Source organism: Myotis nattereri, assembly GCF_964212035.1.
Source record: "Myotis nattereri genome assembly, chromosome: 8".
In the NCBI taxonomy this organism is placed as follows: domain Eukaryota; kingdom Metazoa; phylum Chordata; class Mammalia; order Chiroptera; family Vespertilionidae; genus Myotis; species Myotis nattereri.
The window spans coordinates 30,979,208-31,006,351 of NC_138083.1; the positions used below are offsets into that span (position 1 = coordinate 30,979,208).

A 27,144-nucleotide genomic window follows, 5' to 3' on the forward strand; every position below is an offset into this window, starting at 1 on the left:
CAAACAGTGCCCTCTGCAGAGCTCAGGAGTTGGAATGCCAGGTTTGCCCACCTCTTCCCTTGCAGTGAAGTATCCTGCCTACATTAGTCTTGTCTCCTAGACAAGATGGTGCCCAGGAGGGAGTATTAATTCTCAGGTCTCCTTTCTAGCCCTTAAGATGAGTGGATGAGCCTGGCTGGCATGGCTCAGTGGTTGAGCCTGGATCTATGAACCAGGAGGTCACAGTTCCATTCCCAGTCAGGGCACATGCCCAGGTTGCAGGCTTGACCTCCAGTGTGGATCCCCACTGTAGGGGGGATCATTGATGTTTCTATCTCTCATCATTGATGTTTCTATCTCTCTTTCCCTCTCCCTTCCTCTTTCTTGAATGAATGAATGAGTGGACGAGCAGCCAAGGCACTGACAAGGTACGATGATCCTGACCAGCAGCTCTCCAGTGCCCCCAGGAAAGGCTGTCTAGGGCCAGGCCCTCCTGAAAGCTCTCAGCAGAGCCTCTTCCTTGCCTAGTTTTGCCCATACCATCTCAGGTATGAGCCCCCTACTTAGGAAGGTGGAGGATCACCCTGGCTCCTCCATCATAGTACTGGCCTCTTCAAGCTCCAGCTCCTCATCCATTTCTCCATCTATCCATCACTAAATCTTCTCTTGGGAGAACTTTATGATTACATTTCTTTTAAATGTATGATTATCCTCATTGTACAGACAAGAAACTAGGCTTAGAGAGTTTATGTGATTTTCCCAAGGCCATAACACCCTGAGGAGTGGTGCACTGGTTCTCAACCTTCTGGCCCTTTAAATACAGTTCCTCATGTTGTGACCCAACCATAAAATTATTTTCGTTGCTACTTCATAACTGTAATGTTGCTACTGTTATGAATCGTAATGTAAATATCTGATATGCAGGATGGTCTTAGGCGATCCCTGTGAAAGGGTCGTTTGACCGCCAAAGGGGACGCGACCCACAGGTTGAGAACCGCTGAGTGGTCGGGATTCGAACCTGTGCCTTGGCTATTAAATTACTTCCAGGGTGGTGTGTCTTTGGCTTATTCCATGGAGCTGGTAGCCAAGTTCTTTAGCACCAGCCAAGTTTTATATCCTCCATTCCCCCCCTCTCTCCCCCCGCCCCCCAATTTCTCAACATCGTCCTTTAGTGGAAAACGTCCTTGAAAAACGCTACAAGAGTTTTGAGCCTCGGTGGCACCCGTCCTTCGCGCATCAGCCGGAAGTAGCGGACAGTTGGCCGGAAGTGGGGCTGTGCGGACCAGGTGTACCTGGAGGAGTCGCCGAGTTGCCGCACTCCGCGGGATCTGTGCTCTGTGATTGTGGTGTCCGCGCTGGCCGGGCCCAGGTGAGTGGCGGCGGCTGGGTAGAAGGTCGCACCGGCCTCTCCGTGCAAACCTGGTCCGTGGCCCGCCCCTCCTGGCCCGCCCAGGGCCCGCGCGCCAAGGCCGTGTGCCGGGCGCTTCTCACAGGCCCCGCTCTAGAGAGAACCTTGGCGACCCCAGCCACTCCGGAGTTCTGTGACCTTGCGAGCGGCTTACCCGACCCTGTGTTTCTCAGCTGTGAGCCAGAGATAATAACAGTACTTGTCTCCCAGACCTGTGGTGAGAGTGGAGCGAGACGCACCTCATCACACGTAGGCATCTTGAAGATTCCGATTTTGTAGGTCGTGTGGGGCCTGGTGAGGCCGATGCTGCTGTTCCTCGGGCCACACTTTGAGCAGTATTTTGCTTAGTAGCTGGGATGGGGTGAGTCTTCAATAAATAGCAAACGGTGTTTTGTTGTGCTGTGTTTTTAAGTTTCTGGTTGCACAAGCCTACCTAAGGATAGCATGGATGCCCCACTCCCTTTCTCTCTCCAGGAGTAAGACAAGTGATTGCCTTTTCCCTTCGTGTACAAACCCCGACACAGCTCTCCCGCCCTGACGCAGGAAGCTTTGGGCCCTGTCTGTGCAGTTGGGTTATGCCGAGGTGATTCTTCATTGTGCGCTCGCTGTGGATGCTCGGACGGTGCTCCTCCGTGGAGCTGGTCGCCAGGGTCGTTAGCACCAGCGCAGCTCATGCTTTATGCTTGAGTATGTGTTGCTGCTGTAATATGCATGCATGTTTTCGGTACCTTGAGTAGTTATAACAGCTACCTTTCCAGAACTAGATTCTGCAACTCGCTGCTCTGAATGGCGCTGGGATGAGTGTACTACTGCCAGATAGAACAAAATGAAACCAGAACCGGGGCCTTTGGGCCCGGGGCTGGGAAGGAGACGCCCCCGGACCCGGGGGTGGGTGGCTGCGGACTTGGCCCCTTTCCCAGGGGGGCTGAGGGCCGACTCCACTTTTTTCCTAAACAACAACAAAACAAAACCCTGGAGACTCAGTGCCATCTCTAGTACAACTGGGAGAGTGAGGCCTTCGTCAGTTAGCAGGTCTAATTTGTCAGTTTGCCTTCTTCCCAATTCATTGGCTTACTTTTCTTTCTCTTTCTTTCGTTTTGGATTTATTTTTCTATTCCCCAGTACGGCCTTGTCATTCATCATGTAAGTCAGTCAACTTGGATATTAAAGAATTTTGAAGTTCCCCCTTCACTTGCCTGAAATACCGTGTTGTGCAGCCTTGCAAATTTAGGAAAACCGATTTAAAATCAAGTGTTTGATGGAGTTAACACTGATAGGTACTTGGACCATTTATTTGGGGATTTGTCCACATAACTGGGTACAGCTACTTCTCTCCACCTGCAGGGGTTTTGCCATTTCTCTACTAGTCCCATTCAGATGGGCTGAGAGAACATGAGTTTCTGCTTTTTGTTACAGTGAGATTTTTTAACGACGAGTCTTTTTTTTAAAAAAAAAATATATTTTTATTGATTTTTTACAGAAAGGAAGGGAGAGAGATAGAGAGTCAGAAACATCGATGAGAGAGAATCATCGATCAGCCGCCTCCTGCACATCCCCCACCAGGGATGTGCCCACATCCCAGGTACATGCCCTTGACCGGAATTGAACCCGGGACCCTTCAGTCCGCAGGCCGATGCTCCATCCACTGAGCCAAACCGGTTTCGGCTTAACAACGAGTCTTATCGGACCCTTTCAGAGCGGTGACTCTAGCAGAATTATCTGTGGGGCCTTGCCAGACTATATCTATCCAGGCCCTTCTTGTCATTCTGATAGAGAAAAGGTAGAGTTTTAGAAGGGGAGGAGAAGGCTATGAACGCTAAAAGAGTTTCATAGATGATTGTGATGTGCTGTTTTCTCGCCCATAAGCATGGAACCTAGAATGGAGTAGAGGGGATAGGCTGTTAGACTAGGTTTTGGTTTACACTAGTGCTTTACCTTCCTGTAAGCTGTGTTCCTGTGTGGAACTAAGCGTAGAAGAGTCTAGCCCAGTTAGCATCTGTATTAACAGCTAGGGGTCCATACCGTCAGCCTCTAAACTCGCACCACGGGCTTAAAGCTTTGTAAACCGATCAGGAGACTCCAGCACCTAGAAAAAGTTAGTTGTTTTAATTCTTAGGGTTGCCCAATACATTATTTGCTAAGGTAAGAATGGGTTTTGAAGTATCCATTTATTTGTGGCAATTTTATCAGGATATAAGAGGTTTAAACCTTTCTAGCAGAAAGATCAGAAATCAGAATTAAGGGATGAGATCTGATAACTGGTAAATTGAAAATGCTGAGGGTGTTATATACTTAATCTACAGTTAGCATGGCTGCCTTCTTCCTCCTGGCTCTCTAACTTCTGGACTATAGTTTAAAATGAAGCTATTCGGCCTTGCTCAGACCTGTACCTGGAAGTCAGAAAGGTAAGATTCCTCACTCCTATGTACTCACACCATTCAGGGTGATTTGGGCAGTGCTCTTCAGAACAGCCATGCTCCAGGGGTCTCTGAGGTTCCACCCCGGTTAATAAGAACCCCTAAAGCCAAAACCGGTTTGGCTCAGTGGATAGAGCGTCGGCCTGCGGACTGAGGGGTCCCAGGTTAGATTCCGGTCAAGGGCATGTACCTGGGTTGCGGGCATATCCCCAGTGGGAGATGTGCAGGAGGCGGCTGATCGATGTTTCTCTCTCATCGATGTTTCTGACTCTCTATCTCTCTCCCTTCCTCTCTGTAAAAAATCAATAAAATATATAAAAACAAAACAAAACAAAACAAAAACCCCTAAAGAGGAGGGTGGGGAGCAGGGTATACCAGGGGCACTTAAACTAGGAAAGGGGCTTTGTGAAATGATGCCACATATCTTTGAATCTTCATAGAGGCATCAGGTGTTATTGGGCACCTCATGGTGTTCTCAGCTTTCTGATGGATTCTCTGGGAGTCCTTGAGTAAGGAGGAACTAACTCAGCTGTGATTTCTCTACCTGGGTAACACATCCTTACCTCTTTTTCTCCCTACATTTTGCTTTGTTGTTCTATATCTAGTACTTCTTTCCTTTTCTGCAGTATTTGAGACCCAACTTCCAAAGTGGTTACATTTCATACCTGTATATACTAGAGGCCGGTGCACGAAATCCATGCATGCGGGGCGGGGAGGGGTCCCCTCAGCCTAGCCTGCACCCTCTCCTATCCGGGACCCCTCGGGGGATGTCCAACTGCCGGTTTAGGCCTATCCCGAGATCAGGCCTAAACGGGTAGTCGGACATCCCTCTCATAATCCTGGATCGCTGGCTCCTAATCACTTACCTGCCTGCTTGCCTGGTTGCCCCTAACTGAACGGCCCCCCCGCCCCCCCCAGCCTGATCACCCCTCACTGCCTCTGTGTGCTGGCCTGGTCACCCCTTACTGCCCCCCCTGCTGGCCTGGTCGCCCCACGCAGCCTGCTTGTTCAGTCGTTTGGTTCCTCACTAACCCCCCTGCCGGCCTGGTCATAGGCAGCCATCTTGTGAGGGTGTGAGGGTTAATTTGCATATTATCTCTATTATATAGGATGGTGTCTATGCACTTAACACTAAAAGTTCTTTGATGAAAAAATAAGTAGCTACTGTTTGTTTGTTATTTGCAGTTTGGCTCTGCATGCCTCTAAGATTATTTTGTTATCATTTCTGCCCATTTTGTGGGCATCCATAAAGAAGTTCTAAAGACAGTAAAAAGTGCTTGCACTGGGAATAACTTTTCAACATTTTCCTTGAATATTAAGGTTACTTTCTCTGTTCACTGATTGTCTTCTTGATTAATAATACCTTAATCTCCTGTTAGCACATGCATTTTGTAAATTTAAATTTTGTCAGTTATACATGGATATGGTTTACACAGTCAAATAATTCAATAGAGTTTATAACACTAAATAGTAATTTCCTCTTTCTCTCCCTTTATTTTTGTTTCCTAGAGGCACTTTCAACTATGTGTCTGTTTCTTTTGGCATTTATCAGTATATTTCTGAATAACATCTATTTTTTTTAAATATATTTTATTGATTTTTTACAGAGAGGAAGGGAGAGGGATAGAGAGTTAGAAACATCGATGAGAGAGAAACATCGATCAGCTGCCTCCTGCACATCTCCTACTGGGGATATGCCCTTGACTGGAATCGAACCCGGGACCCTTCCGTCTGCAGGCCGACGCTCTGTCCACTGAGCCAAACCGGTTTTGGCCTGAATAACATATTTGTGTTGCTTTTTTTTATTTCTAGGAGATTAAATCAATAGCTATAAAAATCTCTTCTTTATTGAGGCTCTAGGTCTCTTGTATCACTACTCACTTTCCCTAATCATCTTCACCTCCCTTTATCTTCTGAATATAGTTTGCTCATATTTCTTTTTAAATATATTTTTATTGATTTCAGAGAGGAAGGGAGAGGAGAGATCGAAACATCAATGATGAGAGAGAATCATTGATTGGCTGCCTCTTGCACGCCCCCCACTGGGGACTGAGCTCGAAATCTGCATGTGTGCCCTTGGCCGGAATTGAACCTGGGACCCTTCAGTCCATAGGCTGACACTCTATCCACTGAGCCAAACCAGCCAGGGCTAGTTTGCCTATATTTTTAAAAATATTTATTGATTTGAGAGAGAGAGAAATTGATTTGTTCCACTTATTTCTACATTCATTGGTTAATTCTATTGTTTGTTTTTTGTTAATCCTCACCCGAGAATATTTTTTCCATTGACTTTTTCTTTTAAATATTTTTATTGATTTCAGAGAGGAAAGGAGAGGGAGAAGGAGAGAGAGATAGAAAGATAGAAACATGAATGAGAGAGAACCATTGATTGGCTACCTCCTGCATGCCCCATACTGGGGATGAACCTGCAACCCAGGCATGTGCCCTGACCTGGAATCAAACTGTGACCTCCTAGTTCATAGGTTGACACTCAACAACTGAGCCATGCCGGCTGGGCCATTGATTTTTTTTTTTTAGAGAGAATGGAAAGGGGAGAGGGGGGGAAAGAGAGAAACATCAATGTGAGAGAGAGACATTGATTGGTTGCCTCCCTCAAGTGCCTTGACTAGGGCTGGGGATGAAACCTGCAATCCAGGTACATGACCTTGACCAGAAATCAAACCCGTGACCTTTTGGTGCACAGGACAATGCTCCCTGAGCAACACCAGCCAGGGCAATGGTTGATTCTTATATACCCTGACTGGAGATCAAACCAGCCATCAGTTGAATTAGGAAGACGCTCTAACCAACTGAGCTACTTGGCCAGGGCCAGTTTACTCAAAATTTTTAGTTAGGTTGATATTCAAGGTTTATATTAATAAGATTATGTAAATATTATTTACAGTTGAGCAGGGAATATACTATAACATTTTTTTATCTTGTACAACTTTTTTGTTTTCCTGGAGTTAATTTTTGTTATTGTTAATTGATTTGGTTTTCTGTCTCCTTACCTCAGATTATCAGAAGTGTAAATCTGCTTTCCCCAGTAATAACCATCTCCTCCAGCATGAACTGCTTACTCTTTATGTCTGCTCACAGCTCTAGTCCTAGAATCTTTTTTATTTTTAAAACCTCGCCTAAGGATATTTTTCCACTGATTTTTAGAGAAAGTGAAAGAGAGAGGAAAAGACAGAGAGAAATATTGATGTAGTGGTTACCTCCTGCGCTCACCCGGACCAGGACCTGGCCAGGGGAGGAGCCTGAAACTGAGGTACATGCCCTTGACCGGAATCAAAACCAGGACCGTTTAGTCCTCAGGCCAACGCTCTACCCACTGAGCCAAACCGGTTAGGGCAGCGGTTCTTAACCTGTGGATCGCGACCTCTTTGGGGGTCGAATGACCCTTTCACAGGGGTTGCCTAAGACCATCGGAAAACACATATATAATTACATATTGTTTTTGTGATTAATCGCTATGCTTTAATTGTGTTCAATTTGTAACAATGAAAATACATCCTGCATATCAGATATTTACATGACGATTCATAACAGTAGCAAAATTACAGTTATGAAGTAGCAACGAAAATAATTTTATGGTTGGGGGTCACCACAACATGAGGAACTGTATTAAAGGGTTGTGGCATTAGGAAGGTTGAGAACCACTGGGTTAGGGCGTCCTGGAATCTTTTTTCATCTTTATCATGGGGTTTTCCTTTGCTTCTCTCCTATGCTGAACTCTAAATTCTGGATCACATATCTCTCTTTCCAACTTTCAGGTCTTCAAATGTGACCTCTTTGCTTTGATACTGGGGGCATCTTGTAAACCCTCACCTTTATATAGATTTCCCTCTTTGAGGTCTTTTCTTTGTTCTTTTTGTGAGTAGTATAGTCTAACCATAGTGATAGTTAGGATCCCAGACCATTAAAGGTGGGTGGGGCTTTTGACCTCATCAGGCTCTAATCCTCTAGCTCTCTGGCATCCTAGAGATTGTTCAGTGTCTTCCCTACTTCCCTGTCTGAAATTTGACTCCTCTTTTGTCTTTCCAGTATACCAGCCGTGTTAGCTTTGGAATGAATCGGACAATCATTGATGTCAAACCCACTGTGTGCCTTGGCTGTGTAACTTTTGGCAGGTTTCTTAATCTTGTGAAGTCCTCTTTTCCTCATCAACAGTAGGGAGATGATAAAACCTACCTTACAGAAATGTTATAAGGATTGGTATCAATGCAGATAGAATAGCTCATAAAATGCTTGGCACAGAGGAAGCCCTAAGAAAAGTGTGGCTCTTTTTTCCATATTGGGACTTTGCTTGCATTTTTAAAAATGAAAAAAGTGCCACATTAATTCAAAACATGGGATGTACACCAGTCAGACATTGATGTTCTAGGAAATGATTCTAGTTACTTTGAAGACCATGCATAGTAATTTTATTAAGTATTGTTAGGTAGTATTAATTGAAGTAATTTAAATGCACTTTTAAAAAAATGTTTTTATTGATTTTTTTACAGAGAGGAAGGGAGAGGGATAGAGAGCTAGAAACATCGATGAGAGAGAAACATCGATCAGCTGCCTCCTGCACACCTCCCACTGGGGATGTGCCCGCAACCAAGGTACATGCCCTTGACTGGAATCGAACCTGGGACCCTTCAGTCTGCAGGCCGACGCTTTATCCACTGAACCAAACCGTCAGAGCTAAATGCACTATTTAAATTATAATTTATAAAGGTGTTAGTTAAGTTAATCCATATATTCTTCTGTACTATCACTTTTAATCCCCCAAAGTGGGGGGAAAAGTTAATTTAGCAAAGATATAACAAAGGCTCTTCTCACAAAGAAGCAGTGTATTTTAGGTGATGGCACTCATTTGTGTTCTCTTTGTTCCACTGATATTTGTATGTACTTTTTTATGTACTGTGTATGTACTGTGATGCCTGCTACACAGTTATTCTGTAAACCAGCCTCCTCCTTCTGGATGAACATTTGTTTTTTGTGGTTTTTTTTTACAGTTTTTTGTTTAGATAGCACAGCTATTTTTGTAAAAAAACATTTTGTCTTTTTTTTTTTTTTAGTTATTTCTTTGGTTCTAGTTCCCAAGATGAGATGAAGGACTACAGATATGAATAGTTTATGACTTTAGTTGCACATTGTGTTGGACTAAATTTACATTCCAGGGTCCAAAACAGGTCTTCTTTTTTTTTTTTTAATATGTTTTTTATTGATTTCAGACAGTAAGGGAGATGGGGAGAAAGATAGAATCATCAGTGATAAGAGAGAATCATTGATTGGCTGCCTCCTACATGCCCCACACTGGAGATCGAGCCCACAACTTGGTCATGTGCCCTGACTGGGAATTGAACCGTGACCTCCTGGTTCACAGGTCAACGCTCAACCACTGAGCCATGCTGGTCGGGCCAAAACAGGTCTTCTTAAAAGCCCTGTTCAGTCAACTGGAGAGTCCCATTACTTGCTCTCTCTTTTGTTTCCACCATGCCTGTGCTGCAGTATTGAGATTCCTAGTGACTGTTTTGAGGCATAAATCTTCAATTATCATCTAAATATTAAAGGAAAATATAAAATTTAAGTATAATTTTCCTAATGTTTTCTAATTTTTAAAAAGTTGGCCACTTGCATTTGTAGGAATAAACTTTATGTAAAGGAAAAAATAGTAAATATTTTATGCTTTGCAGGCCATATATTTTCTGCCACAATGGCTCAATTTTGCTCTTATAGAGAAAAGAAATAGTTATCAACAATAATGAATGACCCTTGCTATGTTCAGATGATAATACTTTACTTACAAAAATAGGTGGAGGGCTAGATTTCAGCCATAGTTTGCTGATACCTGGTCTGTGGCATCTGAACCCATAGATTGAAACTTGGTGTGCAGAATGGGCCCACAGGCACCAGTAGAGAACCACATGTATAATGATTTCATGTGAAGTAATTCTGCTCTCCTTCACAAAGAAATTGGAAGCACACATTCCTGCCATCCAGAGAAGCCTTTCTAGCTGACTGACCTGAACAAAGCCACTAAACCGCCCTGTGAGCTCTGGAAGGAAGGGGCTGATGGGAGGTGGGCAGGCATTTCAGAAAGTCGTTCTGCTTCCATCAGAACCCTCAAGGGATTTTCTGCAACACCGGCCCTATCTGGTCCATATTTTGGCAGCTCAGGGCTCCCTGGATTTTGCTTGTCAGGCTTTGGCATTTCTTAAGCGGAAGGAAAGACAAGCTTTTAGAGAAAGCAAGAGTTGCCCAGCTGGTGTGGCTCAGTGGTTGATTGTCAACCCATGAACCAGGAGGTCATGGTTTGATTCCTGGTCAGGGCATATGCCTGGATTGAGGGCTTGATCTCCAGGTGGGGTGCAGGAGTCACTGATCACTAATTCTCTCTCATCATTGATGTTTCTGTCTCCCTCTTCCTTCCTCTCTAAAATCAATAAAAATATATTTTGAAAAAGTTTTGTACTTTGGGAATAGGGAGGGTTATTTTGAGTATAATTAATTAAACTTTATACCCCAAACCCTCTTTTTACTTTTGGTATATGCATAGCAGCTTTTACCAACTTTTTTATTCTCACCATGGGTCTTTTATTCATTGATATCACAGAGATGGAATGGGTTGCTCACTTTTGTTCCCATTTGTTATTTTTTTAATTTTTAAAAGTTAATCTTCACCCAAGGATAATTTTCCATTGATTTTTAGAGAGAGTGAAAGGGAAGGAGACAGACAGAAACATCTATGTGATTGGTTGCCTTCCACATGGGCCCCAGGCAGGCCGGGATTAAGCCTGCAACCAAGGTTAGTACCCTTGACCGGAACTGAACCTGGGACCAATCCTTCAGTTTGCAGTCTGACACTCTATCACTAAGCCAAACCAGTTACGGCTCCAGTTTTCTTTTTGAAAATTAGCTTTTCTTCCTGTTGGAAGTTAGCAGAGCAACTCTCTCTTCTCTGACCATCACTACATTTACCATAAAGGAAGTATAGAGGTCAGAGGAAGTACAGAAGGAAGCCTGGACTGAGCAGCATTCTGGAGAACTGCCTAATAGTACCCTGATTTTGAGGTTTTCTTGTGTCTTTATGCAAGTCACAGAGTTTATCCTTGATGTATGCTGTCTTGTGGTTTGGGCATTCACTAGTGTTGTATTTAAGTGGACAGCAAAGTTTTAGCCCATTATGTATAATGTGTAAATGTTGATATTATGATAGGTGGAAGCCACTTATTCTTCATCTATCCTTTTTTCAGTATCTGGCACCAATTCTGGCCCAGTCATTTGTGATCCATGACTCTTATGATAATGCCGAAGATTTCCAGGCAGTTTCTGTGGAACGCCTTCCTGTCCAGCTCTAATCAAGCACCATATAAACAAGAAATTGCCCGGTCAGACCTGTGAGGATTGTGTTCTGACTGCCAAAACGATCAGTATTGACACCAGAATGGCAGCCACTCTTAAGTTATTAAAACTGTTAGGAAATCGAGTATTTTGCAGTCCTTTTGCCTACAGTGCAACCCAAAGTGTGGCATATTGGAATGTGGGAAGCTCCACACGGCACAGGGGACAGGACCCTCCAGAACACAGTAATCTCTGCCATCCTGCCAAAAAAGTTGAGAACATTTGTAGCACCTCCTCTTCTCAGAGGATCCTGACAGCCAGCAGTTCCCTCCTAGGTTTGGAATTCAGCAGGGCTTCTGCTTCTAAAGCCAGCACATGGAAACTGGGCTCACCTAGGGCCATGAAAGTTGATGAAGAGGATGTAGAAGTTTTTGATTCCTTTGAAGACCCCCGAGTTTTCCTACAACTAAGACCAGAGTACCAGCTTCACAGCTATAACAAATCTGAGCCTTGTCAGCCCCTGTCTGTTTCAGAAGGTGAACTAATTTTGCACAAAGTCACAGTTTATCAAGATAATCTCCAGCCTAAAATCATTGTCGATTATTTCTGTAAGCTGAGCTCTATGCCTGCAGAACAACATCCTGTTTTGCTGTCTAGTGCCAAATTTGCATTACTCTGCCAGCTGAGTGTGAAAAACATACAGCTCTTTGATACCCTAGATCTGATCAATATTTTAAAAGCATTTGTTAGTTTAGGAATCCCTCACTCCCACGCAATGCTAGATGTGTATGAAACCAGATTTTGCCATAAAGTATGGGATATGAGTCTGGATCAACTACTCATGGTTGCTGATCTCTGGCGATACTTGGGCCGCAAAGTACCTCGGTTTTTAAAAATCTTTTTTAGTTACCTTAATTTGCACTGGAACGACCTATCCTTGTCTCAGCTGATTCACTTGATTTATATTATAGGTGAAAGTCGTCAGGTACCCCAGGACCTAATGCAAAAACTGGAATCATTGATCCTCAAGTATATAGATTTTATCAATATAGAGGAGGCTGGTGCAATCTGTTTGGGGTTCTTTAAATCAAGTAGTGGTCTCTCAGAATTTGTCATGCGGAAAATTGGAGACTTGGTGTGTGCTGATATGCAGCACCTGAGTAGTTATGCCTTGGTAAACATTCTGAAAATGTTCCGTTTCACTCATGTGGATCATGTAAATTTCATGAAGCAATTTGGGCAGATTGCTCCTCAACGAATTCCTTCCCTGGGAGTTCAGGGTGTCATGCACTTGACTCTTGCCTGCTCTGCCTTACGTTTCCTAGATGAAGGGGTAATGAATGCTGTGGCTGCTTCTTTGCCTCCTAGAGTATCATACTGTCGAAGTAAAGATGTTGCCAAGTTTCTGTGGTCATTTGGAACTCTGAATTATAAGCCACCCAATGCAGAAGAGTTTTATTCTAGCCTGATAAATGAGATTCATAGAAAGATGCCTGAGTTCAACCATTACCCAGAACACCTGCTCACTTGCCTGTTGGGCCTGGCATTTTCTGAGTACTTTCCAATTGAGCTCATCAATTTTGCTTTGAGTCCAGGGTTTGTCAGGTTAGCTCGGGAGAGAACTAAGTTTGAACTCACTAAGGAGCTGTATACTCTTGATGGCTCAGTTGGCATTGAGTGTCCAGATTACAGAGGCAACCGTCTTAATTCTTACCTTCAGCAAGAGGGGTCAGGCATACTGTGGAATGCAGCTAGGAAGGACATGTGCTCAAAACCTGAGTTCCTAGAAGCTCTCTTTTTACTTGAGACCATGCTGGGTGGGCCCCAGTACATTAAGCACCATATGATTTTGCCCCATACCCGATCTTCTGACTTAGAGGTCCAGCTTGATGTTAATATGAAGCCATTGCCATTTAACAGAGAAGCCATACCCTCTGAAGATTTACTAGCCAAATTAAGGCTCAAGCATGTGGGAATCAGTCTTACAGATGATTTGATGCATCAGCTACTTAAGGGGAAATCAGGAGGGCATCTCCAGGGGAAAATTGAGTCAGAGACTGGGCAACAGCCCATGGAATTAGAGAAGAAGGCAGCCATGCCCTCAGAGGCCTCTCTTTACAATGTGGCAGACAGATTGGGGGCTATGGAGATGGCTGGCCAATGCCCGCCAGCCTGTATGCAGGCCCCACAAGTGAAGCTGGCTATTCAGTTGACAAACAAGAACCAGTATTGCTATGGTTCTAGAAATCTGCTTGGATTGCACAATATGAAGAGGCGGCAGCTGAATCGGCTTGGGTACCGTGTGGTAGAGTTATCCCACTGGGAATGGCTCCCACTACTGAAACGAACTCGCTTTGAAAAGCTGGCGTTCCTCCATGAGAAAGTGTTCACCTCTGCTCTCTGAAGGACCTTTGGGCATATCTGCGTATAAATACTGTAGATACACACTGTACTAGGTATTGTGAAACAGTTATAAAAGCCAGGATGTAGGTTTGTAATAAAATTATCTGTTGAAGAGACCCAATTGTGTTCTTGTCTATGGCAGATTAAAGGTAGTATATGTTATTGTGAATTAATTGTAACCTAATTTGTGCAGGTAAATAACAAACGTCTTAAAATGTCCTATTTTCAATTTCTCATTTTTCTCTGTTTACCAGCCTTATCTCATAGTTATTTTGAATATTTAGGATAAAAGTATAGTCAGTCATTATCTAAAGCCAATTTTTAAAAATTAGTTTTCAGCCCTGGATGATGTGGCTCAGTTGGTTGAGCTTATTCCATGCACCTAGAGGCCAGTGGTTCAATTCCCGATCAGGGCAAGTGCCTGGGTTGCCGGCTTGATTCCCAGTAGGAGGTGTTCGGGAGTAAGCCGATTGATGGTTCTCTCTCATTGATGTTTTGCTCTCTCCCTCTCCCTTACCCTCTCTAAAACCAATAAAAACATTTAAATAATAATAATAAAAGTTGGTTTTTATATACTTTGCTATAAAATAAGAATCTCTCTATATAAAACCCTAATAAGCAAATAGACCGAATGGCAGAACAACCCGTCGCTATGATGTGCGCTGACCACAAGGGGGCGTGTGTGGAACATGGGCATCAGCAGCAGGTGGCAGAGCGCGGAACATGGTGGGCATCGGCTGTAGCGGGATGGTGGAACAGGTGAGCGGGGGTGCCAGACCAAGGCAGGGACTGGTCACTGTCATTGGGGCGAGCCTCTGATGGTTACTGAAAATTCTTTGTTCCCGCATGCTGCGATCCTGCTGGATGTTCACGCCTGCTGCCGACACTGGCCCCACTTTCATCTACTGCTGGTGCCAGCCCTGATCACTTGGCACCGTTAGTGGGTACAAGTGGCAGCTGCCGGCCCTGATTGCACCTTAGAGCTTCCCCACCTCCCCCTGCTCTTGAGGGGCAATCGGGGCTGGCATCTGCCTCTTGCACCCGCTGCTGGCTCTGGAGCAGCTACTCGCACCCGATCACCTTCCCCTGCTCCTGAGGGGCAATCGGGGCAGCAGCTGCTGCTCACATCCGCTGATGGCTCCAGCCCTGCTCACACCTGCTGCTTGCACTGGCCCCAATGGCTCCGCGCTGTCAGTGGGTGTGAGCGGGACTGGTGCCGTCAGCACGTGGGAGCAGTGGTGGCAGGAGCGGGGCTGCCGGCAGACAGGACTGGGGATTGCAGTAGGAGGGGCTGGGTGGGGGCGCAGAGGATGGGCCAAGACCTGCCCCTGTGCCCACTGCAGCCTCACAGCCTACAGTTCCTTTCAAGGTGCATGATTTCGTGCACTGGGCCCCTAGTCTTATATAACTTCACTTACATTTCAGGATTTCCCTGCATGCATGTTTTTTTCTTCACACCCTCCAAAATTAAAGTCCTTATTCTTGTTTAGATTGGGTTGGTTATCCCTAGTTGCTGATTCTTCGTGCTTTAAAAAGCCATTTCAGAATTAGTGAGCTTGCTATCTTCCTCTTAGCCCCCTCTTCTGCATTTTGACTTCTTTTTTACCCCTGGAATATTTTCTCCCTAAAATTGAACTTAGAAGACTAGAATTATTTGAGTGCCTGTGGAATCAGAGGTTCTCAAATATGACCAGGCAGAATGTTTTTCATGGCAAGTAGCTCAGATGAGAAGGAAACTTATTACTGCCCTTAATAGAAGCAGTCTAAGGCAGTGGTCGGCAAACTGCAGCTCGATCTTACACAAAATACCACGTGTGGGTGCACACGTACAGTACGATTGAAACTTCGTGGCCCATGCGCAGAAGTCAGTATTTTGTGGAAGAGCCACACTCAAGGGGCCAAAGAGCCTCATGTGGCTCACGAGCCACAGTTTGCTGACCACTGGTACGGGGCTTCAGGTTTGGTCGTATTAAAGCCACAGGTTATATTAGAGCCAATTTATGATTGTATATATGTAACAATACAAGTAACGTTTGTAAACATTGGGGAGTCTGTGAGAATTTCTCTTAAAAAGGATCCCTCCCATCATTATCTAGGTCTCTTCTCAAAGATCAATTTTTAGCTCTACCTGGTTTGGCTCAGTGGATAGATTGTCAGCCTGTAGACTGAAGGGTCCTGGGTTCGATTCCAGTCAAGAGCACATGCTCACATGCCCGGGTTTCGGGCTCGATCCCCAGTGGGGGGCGTGCAGTAGGCAGCCAATCAGTAATTCTCTCATCATTTGGTGTTTCTATCCTCCCTCCCTCTCTGAAATCAACATTTATTTATTTATTTATTTATTTATTTATTTATTTATTTATTTAAAAAAGAGGGTTTGGCCCTGGCTGTGTGGGTTAGTTGGAGCATCATCCCATACACTGAAAGGTTGTAGGTTCAATTCCCAGTGTGGGCACATACCCAGGTTGTGGGTTTGATCCCTGGTCAAGGTGTGTGTGGGAGAAAACTGATTGATGTTTCTCACATTGGTGTTTCTCTACCTCTCCCTCTCTCTCTTAAATCAATGAAAACATATCCTAAATAAAAAGAGGGTTTGGAGATCAACCGAAGGACTTGTATACATGTATATAAGCCAAACCAATGGACATGGACAACAGGGGGATGGGAGCATGAGTGTGCGGGGGGGGGGGGGGGAGATTGGGGGTTAATGGGGGGGATGAGGACACATTTGTAATACCTTAACTAATAAAAACTGGAGAGAGAACAATTAAGACAAGAACTGAAAAATCACCAATAAATTTGGTAACCAGGATATTACCAATGACCTTAACAATAGCAGTTTGAATTGAATTGTCAGCAGAAACCACATTGCACATATGTTGAATGAGAGTTAAGGGCTGGGTTGCAAATGTTGAAGCAATTCCTTGAAAACTTTTGAAGAGGAGATGAAAACTTTAGCAGGATTTAGACTAGGACTAGGATTGCTGGATAAAATACAGGTTGCCCAGTTAAATTTAAGTTTCAGATAAGCAATGAATAATGTTTTGTGGTAAATTACACATAAAATTGGCCATTTTAAACAAAGTATACAATTCAGTAATATTTTAGTACATTGATATTGTGCAACCAATCATCACTATTTAGTTCTGGAACATTTTCTTCACCCCAAAAGAAAACTCCATACCCATTAAGCAGTCACTCTATATTATTCTCTTTCCCCAGGGCCTGGCAACTACTAATCTGCTTTCTGTCTATGGGTTTACCTATTCTGAATATTTTTTAAAATGGAATTATATGTAAAATGGAATATGTACCTTTTTTTTTTGGTCTGCCTTCTTTTATGTAGCATAATGTTTTCAAGGTCCATCCATGTTATAGCGTATACCAGTACTTTATTCTTTTCTATGGCTGAATAATTTTCCATTGGATGGATACACCATATCCATCTGTTGATGGGCACTGGATTGTTTTGGCTATTATAAATAGTGTTGCTGTGAATATGTGCAAGGTTTTGTTTGAACTCCTGTTTTCAGTACATTTGGGTATTTTTATGTAGGGGTGAAATTGCTGGGTCATGTTAATTCTGTATTTAACTATCCTACAGTGGCTGTACCATTTTAAATTCCCAACAGCAGTGTACTAGGGTTCCAGTTTTGCTAACACTTGCACTTGCTATTTTCTGTATTTTTAAAAATATTCTGGTAGTTCTGAAGTGGTTTTGATTTGTATTTCCCTAGTGACTAATGGTATTTAGCATCTTTCAATCTTTTTAAATATATATATATATTATTGATTTTTTACAGAGAGGAAGGGAGAAGAATAGAGAGTTAGAAACATTGATGAGAGAAAAACATCAATCAGCTGCCTCCTGCACACCCCTTACTGGGGATGTGCCCACAACCAAGGTACATTCCCTTGACCAGAATTGAACCTGGGACCCTTCATTCCGCAGGCCGTTGCTCTGTTCACTGAGCCAAACTGGTTAGGGCTCAATCTTTTTTTTTTTTTTTTATCCTCACCTAAGGATATGTTTTTATTGATTTTAGAGAGGAAAGAGGAGAGAGAGAGAAAAACAAACAAACACCACAGCAATCAGTTGCCTCCTATAGGTGCCCCAACCAGGGATCTAACCCTCAACCTGGATGAGTACGCTGGGTGGGAGTCAAACCCGAAACCTTTTGGTGTGCAGGATGATGCTCCATCCAACAGAGCCATCCAGTCAGGGCAGCATCTTTCAATGTTAACAATATTAAGTCACCAGTCCATAAACACAGACTGTCTTTCCATTTATTCAGGTCATTTTTTTTTTTTCCAGAGAGGAAGGGAGAGGGAGAGATAGAAATATCAATGATGAGAGAGAATCATTGATTGGCTGCCTCCTGCATGTCCCTCACTTGGAATTGAGCCCACAACCTGGGCATGTGCCCTGACCAGAATTGAACTGTGACCTCCTGGTTCATAGCTCAATGCTCAAACACTGAGCCACGCTGGCCGGAAATGGTCGTCTTTAATTTCTTCCATCAACATTTTATAGTTTTCAGTGTACAAGTCTTAGCACCTCCTCAGTTAAATTTATTCCTAAAATATTTTAGTTTTTGATGCTGTTGTAAATGGGATTGTTTTAATTTCCTTTACAAATTTCTCCTTGTTAATGTATAGAAATACAACTTGATTTACCCTGCACTTTTGCATAATTCTTTTATTAGCACTAATAGTTTTTTGTATGTGTGTTTTCTATATATAGGATTATATCATTTATGGATAGAGATGGTTTTAGTTCTTCTGTTCCACTTTGGGTACCCATTTACTTATTTATTTGCCTAGAACTTACAGTATAGAATTGAACAGAATTGGTGAAAGTGGGCATCTTTGTCTTGTTCCTGATCTTAGAGGGAATGCTTTCAGTTTTCACCATTAAGTTTATTAGCTGTGGGGTTTTTTGTTGTTGTTTTTGTTTTAAATATATTTCTTTATTGATTTCAGAGAGGAAGGGAGGAGAGAGAGATAGAAGCATCAATGATGAGAGAGAATCATTGATCGGCTGCCTCCTGCACGCCCCCTACTGGGGATCGAGCCTGCAACCCAGGTATGTGCCCTTGGCCGGAATCAAACCTGGGACCCTTCAGTCCACAGGCTGACGCTCTATTCACTGAGCCAGGTAGGGCTAGCTGTGTTTTTCTTTTTTTTAAAAAACCAAACTATATTGATTTTAGAGAGAGAGAGGAAGAGAGAGGGATAGAGAGAGGGATAGAAAAATGGAAACATCAATCAGCTGCCTCCGGTATGTCCCTATTGGGGACTGAGCCTGCAATCTGGGGGTGTGCCCTGAGGGAACTGAGCTGGTGACCTCTCGGTTCATGCGTTGGCGCTCAACCCTTGAGCCACACCAGCTGAACTAGCTGTGGGTTTTCATAAAAGCCCTTTATTGTGTTGAGGAAGTTCCTTTCTATTCCTAGTTTACTGGATCAATACTAGATATAAGTGGGCATTTAAAATTTATATTTGCTAAGTTGGCATCCCTAAAAAAGACACAGCACCAAGGCAGGGTTTTTTTTGTTTGTTTGTTTTTTAATATATTTTTATTGATTTCAGAGAGATAGAAACATCAATGATGAGAATCATCTATCGGCTGCCTCTTGTACGCCCCACACTGGGGATCGATACCACACCCCCAGCATATGCCCTGCCGGGTAATCGAACCACAACCTTCTGGTTCATAGGTTAATGTTGGACCATTGAACCACACCAGCTGGACAAGACAGGGTTTTTTGATGGGCTGTTAAGGGCAGAAGAGACTTGAGTGTTGTTTACATGTTAAGGAAAGGGACTAGTAGTCAGAGATAAGTTGAGAATTTTGTAGAGAGGCAAGAACACATGGAATAAGGCCTGAGTAAAGGGATGGAGTTAAGGTTCATCTGGTTTCCCACAGAATTTTGCTGACACTACTATTAAGGCACTGAGTAAATGGTATTAGAACTCTGTCCATGTCCTTAAAGAGTCTGTGGGACTCTTTAAAGTAAAAACTATACCCAACTCTGCCTTGCTTTGAACCTATGAATTTTTAAAAACTGTCTTGTGCTTAGCATAATGCCTTGCACATATTAAACCTTTAAAGGGTGAATTGGCTCCAAGTGTGTAAGATTGCAGGCTTCTTTTGGGCCCACACCTGTTCTGGTCTCCTTGTGTACCTCTTACTGGTGGGTGTCTGTGTGGGATAGGCTGGGACAGCTGTCTTTCATTTTAACCAGCTCTAAGAAGAATTCACATAAGTCAGTATTTTCATGGATGGACAAGTAACTCAATTTTGAAATTATAAGAAGCATTGTACTTCTTTAAAAGCTGAAGTGCCCAATTTATAAAATTGCTCAGTGCATTGGTATTCCACCCACTCTTTGAGGTTAAATGCTTTTCTTTTATTTGACAGGTAATCTTTTCTTTTTCTTTTCCGCCCCTCAGTAACCTGTTTGAGCCTAGTCTTTAAACTGCCAGAATTACTTTCCATTACATTTTCGTGAGACTACTCAGCTATGGCAACTTCTTTGTACGCCAAAGGAAGATGGGTGCTGAGGTGTTCAATAAGTGTCATGGTCACCTTACTCTCTTCAAAATTATCCCTCCACACTTCCCCACCCCTAGGTTCTGAGTCCTCAACAACAAAAAGGTTTGCGTAGCTGCTTCAAGCTCCAAAGAAGCACAGACAGAAACCTTCCAGATAGGATGACCAGCTTGTCCCCGTTTACCCTCCTGGTGTTAGTGCTGAGGGTTCCACATTCTGGAAATACCTCAGTCCTGGGTAGACTACATTGTTGATCAGCCTACCTTTGGGTCTCTTCTCAGTCCTCCCCTTGCACTTTCCCTTACTCAGCCTGACTACAGGGAGACAGAGGAGAAAGGTCTCTCTCCGTCTGGACAAACAATCCTATAGGGGCTGTCAGTTACTGTGGGCAGGCATATAGAGTCACAGTCCTCTCTGATACCATCCTGAGACCTCAGGAACCCATGCAATTGTTCAACTACGTACTTCAACTTTAAACATATGAAAGAAAAAAAACTTATCCCACTACTCTAATATATTGCTTTTTTTAAGTTTCTGCATGTCCACTATTACCTCCCAAACTCTTCGATGTGTACGTATTCTTAATACAGATTTCTAACAAATGTGTGATCATAATTCTTCTATATATATGAGAGAGAGAGAGAATTTTTTTACATAGTCATTTATCATTTAAGTGACAGGTACACCAAAAATAAATGTGTCACTCAAGTTTATTTCTTACAATGTGGGCAGTGGAATTAACTGGAGTCTTCACTTGAGGGGCTTACAACTTAAACACTTCTGTGGTACTAGAGTATTTAGACATACAAAGTAAAAGGCTTCATAAAGGGCAGTACAAGACATCCTTGTGAGGGAACTGTTCTGTGTCTTGATTATGCTAGTGATTACACAAATCTGTGCATAGAATAAAATGGCATAGAACTAAACACATAGGCACACACAAATGAGTGCATGTGAGACTTATGAAATCTGAATAAGATCCATGGATTGTATCATTGTCAATTTCCTGGTTATGCTGTTATACTATAGCTAAGCAAGACCTTACCATTGAGGGAAACTGGTTAAGGACAGTAAGAGTCAAGACATAGAGATGGGACAGTGTGAGGCAGGTTCAAGAAATGTTGAATATGCCTCTAGCTAGAGGGGGAAGGAGGAGGCAGAGCTGGAAAGGCGGATGGAACCAGATGGGGAGGGCCTTGAAAGTTATGCCAGGGGGCTCCAGACTACTTTACCTGGTGGCCTAGGGATTGTTTTTCCAAACCACAGATCAAGAATCATGTCCTCCTTGCCAGAACCGGTTTGGCTCAGTGGATAGAGCGTCGGCCTGCGGACTGAAGGGTCCCAGGTTCGATTCCGGTCAAGGGCATGTACCTGGGTTGCGGGCACATCCCCAGTGGGAGATGTGCAGGAGGCAGCTGATTGATGTTTCTCTCTCATCGATGTTTCTAACTCTCTATCTCTCTCCCTTCCTCTCTGTGAAAAATCAATAAAATATATTTAAAAAAAAAAAAAGAATCATGTCCTCTCCATAGATCTCTCTGTATTGGTTATTATGACTGTACAGGAACTTACAGTGATCTTAAAAAGTTAATTAAAATTTTTTAAAATGAAAGATTTCTTATAAGGAAGCTTTGAAATCCTTGTGAGATACTCAGTAATATATTAAACATAGTTCATTTTTTTCCTTCCTCATCTTAAAGAATAACCCTCTCTCAAAAAAAATTTAAAGGAAAAAAATGTTAAGGGAAAAATGATAGTGCTAGTTTATTTCTAAATAGTTTGTACTTTGATACTCATTTGATGTCTTCAGAAAGCCATTTGCAAAGAGAGCCCCTTGTGTAGTGCAAAAAAGACGACAGGAACACATCAGCGAGGAAAGGAAAACCCCTTGAAGGGCAAATGCTTCTCAGTGGTTCAGAATTCTGTTATCTAGGAGGTCAATGGCAGACTTTTCTTTTTTTAAATATGTTTTATTGAGTTTTTAGAGGAAGGGGGAGGGATAGAGAGTTAGAAACATCGATGCAAGAGAAACATCGATCAGCTGCCTCCTGCACACCTCCTACTGGGGATGTGCCTGCAACCGAGGTACATGCCCTTGACCAGAATCGAACCTGGGACCTTTCAGCCTGCAGGCTGACACTCTAACCAATGAGCAAAACCGGTTAGGACCAGACTTTTCATTAGTGTCATTTCTTTTCCTGGTTTTAAGCCTGCTATTACTTCCCTCTGACCAGTGGCTTTCAACTTTATTTTTTATTACAACCCTTAGTAAGAAATACCTTTTACATCAAAATCTAGGAAGGGAGGGAGGAAAGGAGAAAGATTTAGATACCTATATCTGTATCTATATCTGAAACAAAACACATTTCACCCTCATGTGTGCTACACTCTGACATTTTCTTTCTATTCTTAATGTTTTTCAGTGCGGATTATGGCTTAGTAAATTGAGTTCATGATTCTTGATCTGTGGTTTGGAAAAACAATCCCTAGATGACCAGGTGAAGTAGTCTGGAGTCCCCTGGCATAACTTTCAAGGCCCTCCCCATCTGGTTCCATCCGCCTTTCCAGCTCTGCCTCCTCCTCCCCCTCTAGCTGGAGGCATATTCAACATTTCTTGAACCTGCCTCATACTGTCCCATCTCTATGTCTTGACTCTTACTGTCCTCTCCCTAGTACCCTTCCCCTTTTCTCCCTGTTCTTTCTTGAGTCTTGGCTCCTATAGTCAAGCATATATTGTCCATTGTGCCATTAGCATGTCCTACCTGTCACTCCTCAGAAATTGCCCGTGAGGTCAGGCATGTGTCCTAGTTGTCCCCAGTTCAAAAGTTACTCCTGTGAATTCTTCCCTGACTTCTAGATATACTTGGCCAGTGTTTTTCAATTTTTTTCCATCAAGAGTATGATAAGAAATATATTTTATATTGAATCTGGTATATACACTTGCTGTATACAGTATATTTGTATGAAACAGAAACAAAAGTTTATCACATAATGCTATGTGCACTTTAATATTTTATATTCTTTTAGTTTTTTTTCTTATTCAACCTATAACTTGATTTCAAAACCACAAATTGAGAAACATTGATTTAAGCCATTCTTCCCCACTCTGTCATCTGCAGAGAGTTCTGTTAGAAACCTTTACTTTCCATAATCACTGTTAGAAGGAAGTCTGTAGTGCTTCAAGACTTGCAAACAGGACCATGAAGTTAAAATTAAAAAACTACACACACACACACACACACACACACACACACACACACACACTGAGTGGCCAGATTATTATGACCACTCCACCAGTACTTCGTTGGGCCACCTTTTGCCTTCTATACTGCAGCGATTTTTCTTGGCACTGACTCCACGAGATGTTGAAAGGTGATGCGAGGAATCTGACACCATGCCTGATGAATAGCACTGTCTAGTTCTGTGAGATTTGATGGTTGTGGAACCAGCTGCCTGATGGCTCTTTTAACTTCGTCCCACAAATGCTCAATTGGATTGAGATCTGGTGATTGTGGGGGCCACCTAAGCAAGGTAAAGTCTCCCTCATGTTCTTGAGACCACTCCTGCACAATACGAGCACCGTGGCATGGCGCATTGTCTTGTTGGAAGAAGCCATCTCCATTGGGATATGCCATCAACATGATAGGATGAACTTGATCAGCAACGATATTTAGGTATGTTGTGCTGTTCAGACATTTATAATGATCTGGCCCTTTAGCAACTTCAGCGGGAAATTATAGCTAATTAGCCTACAAACATCAGGTGGTCATAATAATCTGGCCACTCAGTGTGTGTGTGAGTGTGTGTGTATATATATATGAAACCAAACATACACATTTTAGCATAGAAACCTTAAAATAATAATGCTTATTAGAAAAGCAAGTTATAAAATGATACTCATGGTATATTATCATTAAGGTACATTAAATATACATAAAACTACTCTATGTTGTTTGTGGATACACACATATCTATACTGATTTGAGTGAAAGACACCAACTTCACATACTTGCTTCTTGATAAAAAGGGAGAAGAAATAGGATTGGTGGTGGGTTTTGTTGATGCCGTATAAATTTTGCTTTTAACACTGAAATGAGAAGCAAACATGCTGAAATGTTAACATTTGCTAAATCTAGGTGGTGGATATATTTATATTATATTAATTATAGTATACTGTCTTATACTAGAGGCTCAGTGCATGAAATTCATGCACAGGATTGGGCGTTTCCTCAGCCCGGCCTGCACCCTCTCGCAACCTGGGATCCCTTGGGGGATGTCCGGCAGTCAGACATCCCTTTCTCAATCCAGGACCGCTGGCTCCTAACCGCTTGCCTGCCTGCCTGCTTGATTGCCCCTCACCACTCTGCCTGCCTGCCTCATCGCCCCTAACCACTTGCCTGCCTGCCTCATCGCTCCTAACTGATCCCCTGCCTGCCTGATCACCTGAACCACTTGCCTGCCTGCCTGACCACCCCTAACCACCTCTGCCTTGCCCCTGCCGCCGCAGCTTTGTCCGGAAAGTCGCCTGGAAGGATGTCCAGAAGGTTGTTCTGCTGTTCGGTCTGATTAGCATATTATGCTTTTATTATTATAGATTATAATTTTTACCTTTTTATCTGAAGTATTTTGTAATAAAAAGAAAAATAAATCTCTATAATGAAAATTGACATATCTGCTTATAAACCCCTGTTAACTTGCTGTCTTATAATACTATTATTGTCTGGCTCCAAACTACTTCTCTGAACTGCAGGGAACTTCAATATCTCATCTAAAATTAAATATGAGCAATCAAATTCAGTACAATTTGAAAAACATTTAAGGAAAAATCTGCCACAATCAAATAGAACCTATCCTAGGAATAAAAGTAAGGTTTAAAATTAGAAAAATGTGTTATATCAGTCTGTTAGATAAGAAAAAGAATAAAAATATGCAGAGAAAATCAGCACACAAAGAATGGTTGCTGTTGTTCAATATGTTGTTGTTTTTTAATGATTTGAGAGAGAGAGGAAAGGAGCTGGGGTAGGGTTGGGGGGAGAGACAGAGGGAGAGAAACAGAGACATTGATGTGAGAGATAAACATCGATCGGTTGCCTCCCATACCCACCAACAGGATAAGCCCAAAACCTGGGTATGTGCCCTGACCAGGAATCAAACCAGAGATCTTTCAGTGCATGGGATTATGTTCAATCAGCTGAGCCACACAGGCCAGGGCCATAGTTTTTTGGTGTGTTTGTTTTTAACTATGAAAATTAAATGCTTCGTTAACATAAACAGAGTATTTCAATCTGTACAATCAACATTATGTCCAAAGATGAAGCACTGGAGTCATCTTCTAATGGGAGCAAAACAAGTAAAGCAACTCTATTATTTCTTATAATTCTGGAAGTTCTAGCTATGTGTAATAAGATGAGAGACAAATAAGAGTCACCATTTTGAGAAAAGGGCTCTCATTATTATCGACATTATAGAAGCCTCCAAAATAACCAAAAATCTGTTAATGAGTTCGTTCAGTGAGACAGCTGAACACATAACGAAGATACCAAAGTGAAAAGCTTTCCTATATATAGGACTAACTGGTTAGAAAAATTAATGGGATAAAAGAATCCTATCCATAAATAGCAAGCTTAACAAGAAACATGTAGGACTCCTTTAGAAAAGTCAAAATTGTACTAAGACACACATCTACTTAAATTTTTTTATCTTATACTGTAATAGGATAAAGTTGCAAACAACCTAGTAAATGTCCAACAAAAGGAAAATGGTTTGTTATTTATATACCGTCCTGTTCCAAAATTATTTTAGGGTAGCTTTCACAATATAAACTGACTTAAAATTAAGTGAAGAATTCAGGTAAAGATAAATTTGAGGATGGACCACAGACTTTATTCTGAGTGTTGTAGCAGCCAAAGTAAGGAAATGATCATGATTAATTATACAATTCATATTTATACCATAAAATATCGAGTTGATTGGAAGAAACAGCTGTTCCTGGTACTGAGACCAGAGTGTTCTCATGGTTCCCCCAAAGAAGATAACTGCTTCGCAGAGAATTACCATTTTGATAACCTAATGCAGCAAACAGCGCCCGACTTCGTAGAGCTGTTTCTTTTTTTTTAATATATTTTATTGATTTCTACAGAGAGGAAGGGAGAGGGATAGAGAGTCAGAAACATCGATGAGAGAGAAACATCGATCAGCTGCCTCCTGCACATCCCGCACCACAACCAAGGTACATGCCCTTGACTGGAATCGAACCTGGGATCCTTCAGTCCACAGACCGACGCTCTATCCATTAAGCCAAAGCAGTCAGGGCTCATAGAGCTGTTTCTTACTGAACTCCTTGCTAAGGGGCCGCACGGAACCAAGCTCTAACAGTTTGGTAAAGAGGATTTGCAGTGGAGGGAGGAATGCGTGACAGTTACGGCTAGGATAGACATGAAGGTAATTCAGTGCACTCTGAGGGGGGCAGCTCTATGGAGTAATACATTGTAGAGACTAAAATTGTGGTCCTCAGCTGAGGTGTTGTTTACCCTGGTGTCCTGTGACTCCACAGATTGGCCACACTGAATTTTTATCAATGTGTTTATTTTTGCTATAGTTGAGGGTCCACACTGCTAAGAAGTCTGGAATATGAATGCACAAGTCACCAGGGAGGCCAGGCAAGGAGGCATGAAGTGCTACTTAGGCTGGCAATAAAAAGAATTTCACGTGGATGGACTGAACAGTTTCTGTAAACATTCTCTAAAATTATATTGGGTAAGTACTGTGTAGAACAAGTAGGTTGTTTCTGTCAGATATAGGTTCAAATGTTTTAATAGTTGACTAATGGAATTAATCTCTGATGAGGTAAGATACTAGAAGGCTAGCTTACCTAAAGATTTCCTTAAAACACAATTTAAGGTTTGATCCAGCACATGTTGGAAAGGGCAGTGAAGGTTTCCAAATTCCTACATAGTAGAGCATAGCCACATTAATATTAAATTTGGAAGAATTGATTTGTAAAAAATGAATGATACTGCCCTGGCCGGTCGCTCAGTGGTTAGAGCGTT

At 42.6% G+C, this 27,144-nt stretch overlaps 2 protein-coding genes across 4 annotated transcripts in view; both read left to right on the plus strand.

The window, feature by feature from the left end:
* Window positions 1-1,238: 1,238 nt before the first annotated feature.
* The window catches only part of UBOX5 (U-box domain containing 5), a 39,099-nt gene continuing 13,193 nt past the window's right edge, over window positions 1,239-27,144 (plus strand). Inside the window, exons 1-2 of one of the 3 annotated variants that reach the window (XM_081096817.1) lie at window positions 1,249-1,348; window positions 26,694-26,851. The gene's annotated coding sequence lies outside the window, so the exon portion shown is untranslated. Of the gene's footprint in view, window positions 1,349-26,693; window positions 26,852-27,144 lie in introns of all 3 variants that reach the window. The other 2 variants (XM_081096816.1, XM_081096818.1) reach the window with 2 other exon arrangements.
* Window positions 11,228-14,079, plus strand: FASTKD5 (FAST kinase domains 5). Its single transcript, XM_081096815.1, has one exon. The coding sequence runs from the start codon at window positions 11,243-11,245 to the stop codon at window positions 13,541-13,543; it is 2,301 nt and encodes a 766-aa protein (XP_080952941.1). The 5' UTR covers window positions 11,228-11,242; the 3' UTR covers window positions 13,544-14,079.